Source organism: Penaeus chinensis, chromosome 1 (genome assembly GCF_019202785.1).
Source record: "Penaeus chinensis breed Huanghai No. 1 chromosome 1, ASM1920278v2, whole genome shotgun sequence".
In the NCBI taxonomy this organism is placed as follows: Eukaryota; Metazoa; Arthropoda; class Malacostraca; order Decapoda; family Penaeidae; genus Penaeus; species Penaeus chinensis.
In genome coordinates, this window is record NC_061819.1 from 2,126,368 (window position 1) to 2,131,367 (window position 5,000).

The 5,000-nt window shown below is 33.8% G+C and overlaps 1 protein-coding gene across 1 annotated transcript in view; it reads right to left on the reverse strand.

Moving 5' to 3' along the window:
* Window positions 1-5,000, reverse strand: part of LOC125029153 (E3 ubiquitin-protein ligase PPP1R11-like) — a 24,325-nt gene that overhangs the window by 1,028 nt on the left and 18,297 nt on the right. The window contains exons 3-4 of the mRNA XM_047618993.1: window positions 2,941-3,075; window positions 1-1,826 (exon numbers count right to left, since the gene is read on the reverse strand). The exon at window positions 1-1,826 is cut by the window's left edge and continues 1,028 nt beyond it. Of these exons, the coding sequence (XP_047474949.1) occupies window positions 1,810-1,826; window positions 2,941-3,075 (152 nt within the window). The 3' untranslated portion in view covers window positions 1-1,809. The remainder of the gene's footprint in view (window positions 1,827-2,940; window positions 3,076-5,000) is intronic.

Here is a 5,000-nt window from a genome sequence, read left to right on the forward strand (position 1 = left end):
TATTATGGCATTTACAATATACACAATCATTCAATGCTTGTGCTGTTTTTTTTTTTTTTTTTTTTTTTTTAATAGAGCAGGCCTAATCATGAACTCTAGTTTGCCCAAGTCCAACCTAGATAATCAAAACACTCCTTGAGACAAAAAGGAAAAAAAAGTAAGCATGAATACTGTTCAAGATGTGGAGGAATCACAAAGGCTTAAATTTCAAGACAAAAATCAAGCTACAACTGAATGCCAAGAGATATATTCAAGGTATAAATTGTGCATATAAAACTGACTACAGGTTTTTTCTAAATGTTTCATACTACCATATCAATTTTTTTTATCAGATATTTACCTTAAAACTCTCCTCTAGGAAAGATGCTCATGCAAATCCCAGTCTCACATCATGGGTGATGAATGTGCTTCTCAAATTTATAAGGTAAATTAACATCAAGTGGATTTGGTGTCCCTTACTAGACACTTACCCTTCAGCAATTTCATTCCAAACAGATTATTTTTCACTTTTTATCTCTCTTCCCTCTGTCACAGCTACATTCTCAACCAGCTTTACAGCAGTATCACAACTGGAATCAACATTTTACTGCGTGAGAGCCTTCTTTCCATAGCATCAGTTGTGCTTTTCTTTTACTTAAGTTTCAAAGTAGACAAGTTTACCATTGATTTTCCTTTTTTTCTTTCTTTCAATTTGGTTTTCTTTTATCATGAGGGGAAAAAAAAATGAAATTTTAATTTTGATATATGCTTTTACATACTAAAGAAAGAGCTGATATGTACATAAACTCTGCAATAAAAGTGTGAGGGCAAAGGAGAACTATTCCTTCCAGTATTTATTGAAGCCTTTTGTTCAAGAAATAAAAATATCAGCGAGGTATAGTTTTGCATCTAAAGAATTAACATGTTTCATCTGGAAATGCTGTCCTTACATCCACAAAAGTATCTTGAAGAAGAAGAAGAAAAAAATCTGAAATGATCACCAACGGAAATACTATAATTTAAAAGGTAATGTAGTAATACATCAGACAATCCAAGACAGCAAACAACTACAATGGGTCTCATTGCTAACATGGAAACATGAATCACATAATATACAACGAATGCATCTTTGGAATTTCTTTTCTACCGCTGCTCCCTGGAATATGTACAGTGCCACAAGACAGCCATCCAGTAACATTTTATGTTTCGTGAAATCTTCCTATCAAAAATATCCTTTGCTATAACACCATCTCCTCATCTCCACATACTAAAAACAAGTCCTATAATACTGCAACTGACAGCATTATTTCGACAATCAGATAAGGAAATCTCTGCCATTTTATACCTATAGTATATCCATTTACACATTCTCTCCACACAAATTTAAACAGTATAGCATATTTTCTGATCCACAGGCCATACACTTTTACATTTTAATCTGTATTTCCTTGCATTTTTTGTTTTGTTCTTCTTTTTTTGGCATAGGACCACAAGCACCAAAAATCAGCATGATAATAATGTACACCAAAGAGTGATAATACAGGATCCACACACTATTCATAAACAATCCTTTAAAATCCGAGGGAAGACAAGTCAACGAATAAGCTTTTGCATAGAATTTGTCCTTTGGCCAAGATTCACCTGAAGGAACAAATTAAATGTATATTATGGATGAATGGTGGATTTGGTGCTAAAGATAAGGAAACACATTTAAAACTGCAAGTCGTTTAAATAATGCAGGAAAACTCCTTCTTTCCACATCAAGGAGTAGAGTTCTCCACAGACCTGATGCCCCCAGAAAACACTCACAGGGTTTCGTATATGTACTTTTCACTTCTCAGCCGATCCTGCAATGTGAAAAAATAATGCCTCAAAGGTTAATCACAGTCTTCTATAGCATGCTGTTCTGATACAGTACAATATAATAATTAAGAAAGCATACAATCTTAACCCAATGGGCACAGGCTTTTTCGGTGACCGTGTGGTCCGCCAAATAGGTATATCTATATGGGCTGCATCTGTAGGGATGCCACCCATGGCATCATAGTAGATTCCACCCACAAACAAGGGGTTAAAATATGCTATATAGATCAGTGTTTATTAAAAAAATAAATAAATAAATAATAAATATTCTTAAATTATTAAAGAAAATATTCCTCAAAACTTTCAATTTCCTTGATATTGAAGAAATGTTAAAACTCAAAATATTAATTTTAAACATTGATTTCAAGGCTACCAACCAAAAGTGGACAAGCTTTCTACTCCACCAGACTTACCTATTGTGAAAAAATGTTCTGATGTATACAAGGACATTTATAATATGTAGGTGTGGCATGATTTCTGTATTATGTCCACCATTCTAATAAAGTTTATGCATTCTTGGTTTTAAAACAGGAGACAGACTATCTATGTATATGTCAGTAACATGTTGCTGGTTGTTTGCAATTTGTTGTTTGAAAAATATTTCCAATCAAATTTCTGTGGTTTGAGCAGCAAGTGAGAGCCAGTAAACCCCTTTCATACATCTTTTATGAACGTTTATGTTTTTTTAAACCATTCCTCAAAACCATCTTTATTCACAAGAGAACTGTGTCACAATATCACACTAAAACTGGATGGAAAGGAAAGTGTGTGTGGTAAGAGGAAAATGAAAAAGCAAAAGCAAAGGGGAAGAGGAGCAGGAGGAAAGAGACATAGAAAAGGAGGGAGGTAGAAAGAGGAGGAGGAGTATAAAGAAAGTCAAGAGAAAAGGACACTACTCTGTGAATTGGTACACATGAAAGTTTGAGAGATGGTAAATATGTCCATGAAAAGTGTGGAAAGGAGCTAGGAAGTAAGGGAGTGAGAAGGCAAGAGACAGATCAAGATTACGAGAGATCACATATACAAGGGCCTTCTCTTATCTTTACACAGACAATTTATTTTCTTTCTTTTTTCCCAAATGTCATCCGGCTCACATACCATTATTTGACTGAGTCTCACCGCCCGGCTGGTGACTGTTCTTCTTCTCCACGTGGCCTGAACAGTGCTCACACTCATCGTCTGTGTCAGAACTGCTCACGTCAAATTCGTGGGGCTTCACATAAACACAGCAACCTGCATGGCATGTACAAGGGTTACGTGGTATTCTACACACTCAATGGGGTTGATGATATAAAAGAATGTCAACTTGCTTCCAACTATTCTTATGTCATACAAGGGCTACATTTTTCTCTTTTTTTTTCATGCAGGGTCTATTTCAAAAACTTGAAAGCTCATATTCATAGGGAACTGCAATGTCAGCTATATATCAATCAGTTCACCTGTAAAGGAAAACTTAAAAATTGCTAGGAAGAACGGAAAATGTTAATGTCAAAGATGTTAATATACTTGAAAATAAATATACACAAAAATTACTAATATAATATGGGTAACAAAGAAAAGGTGATGGTGACGGATACCAATAGCAAGACGATACATGCTACTGATCTTGCAAAATATACAAAGTTTATAAAAAATAATATATATATTTTTTTAATAACAATAAACCACCAAAAATCTTTCTCATTACAAGTTCATCCTGAAGAGTCCAATCAAATTAATTTCATCAGATATCCAACAACTAGTCAGAATTAAGATAAATCTCCATTGTTCATTATTTCAAACTTACCATTCTTACCCAATTCTAGTCACACAAAAACTTACTGTAATAACAGAGTAGCTATTAAATATCAATTATGGAATGCATAAAGATGAATATTGTGGCATATACCCTCACAGTCTGAAGGTAATAAAACTTCACTTCCCACAGCATTCCTCAAGAGATACTTCACCAAAGTCAGGGTGCAACAATGCAACAATTCCTCAACACAAATCTACACTTGAGAGGTTATCTAGAAATGAATTCTGATTCCCACCTAACCCCTTTTCCGAAGCCATTCATTCTTTTCAAGGACCTAAGAAGTAGGTGTTTCTAGAAGGAAGTCCACTGGGCATTTCCATCATATGCACACAAATCATCACACTATATCAAAGATTTTCCAAATATCAATTAAACTAAGTAAGTGGACTGTAGCACTGCATATTGGATAGAAGCCAAATTGAAGTAGGAAAAAATATACTAAAAGATCTTGTATTAGGTAACAAGCACTTCAAACCGTTAGGCATTTTTCCCTCACTTTCACAAATTCGAACACAGAAGTATTTGTAACTGTGATAAAAAAAGAAGAAAAAAAAAAAAAAAAAATCCCTTGCAACACTGATAAAAAAAAAAAATCCTAATATATATGCAATTTTTTAGTGGACTCATAATAACCGCAAGAAAATTTACTCCTACGAAAAATACCTACAAAAATCAGGGTCATTGGAAGTGACACTGAGAAAATTAATCCATAAAGGGGGAAAGAGAAAATTTGAGGAGAAAGAAGAGAAGTAAAAAAACAAGAAGAGAAAAGGAAGGCAGGCAAGAGAGGAAAGCAAGGCAAAAGGAGGAACAAAAGAATAAGAAAAATAAAAGGAAATGAGAAGAAAAATGGATAAGAAAAAGAAATGCTGATAAATAACATCAAACTAATACATAATAATAATAATAATAATAAATAAGCAAATATGATGAAAAAAAAAAAAAATTGAAAGCAGACAGAAAAAACAAAAGATATAAAATCAGAAAAGAAAAGAAAAGAAAAAAAGAAATGAAACAGAAAAAGACAATCAGAAAATAAAAAACAGGAAACAGAAAAGGACAACCAGTAAAGAAAGAGAAGAAAAGAGTAATGCCGAATTCAGGCAAGTGAACTTCAAGCCACACACTAGTCCTAATGCATGAGAGACAACTCTTTTTACTCTCCATCTCTGATAAATCCAGTTTTTCCCATAAATTTCTTATGCAAGTTATCCGACTGCTTTTGACAAGTCTCTATGCCCCACTCAGACCTACATCCTGACTCTAAAATGATAATGGTGATAAAAGGCCTTTCATAGATATTTTCTTAGGCATTTAAACTACATTAATACATAGAAAGTAGAGGGGGGGGAGAGAGAGG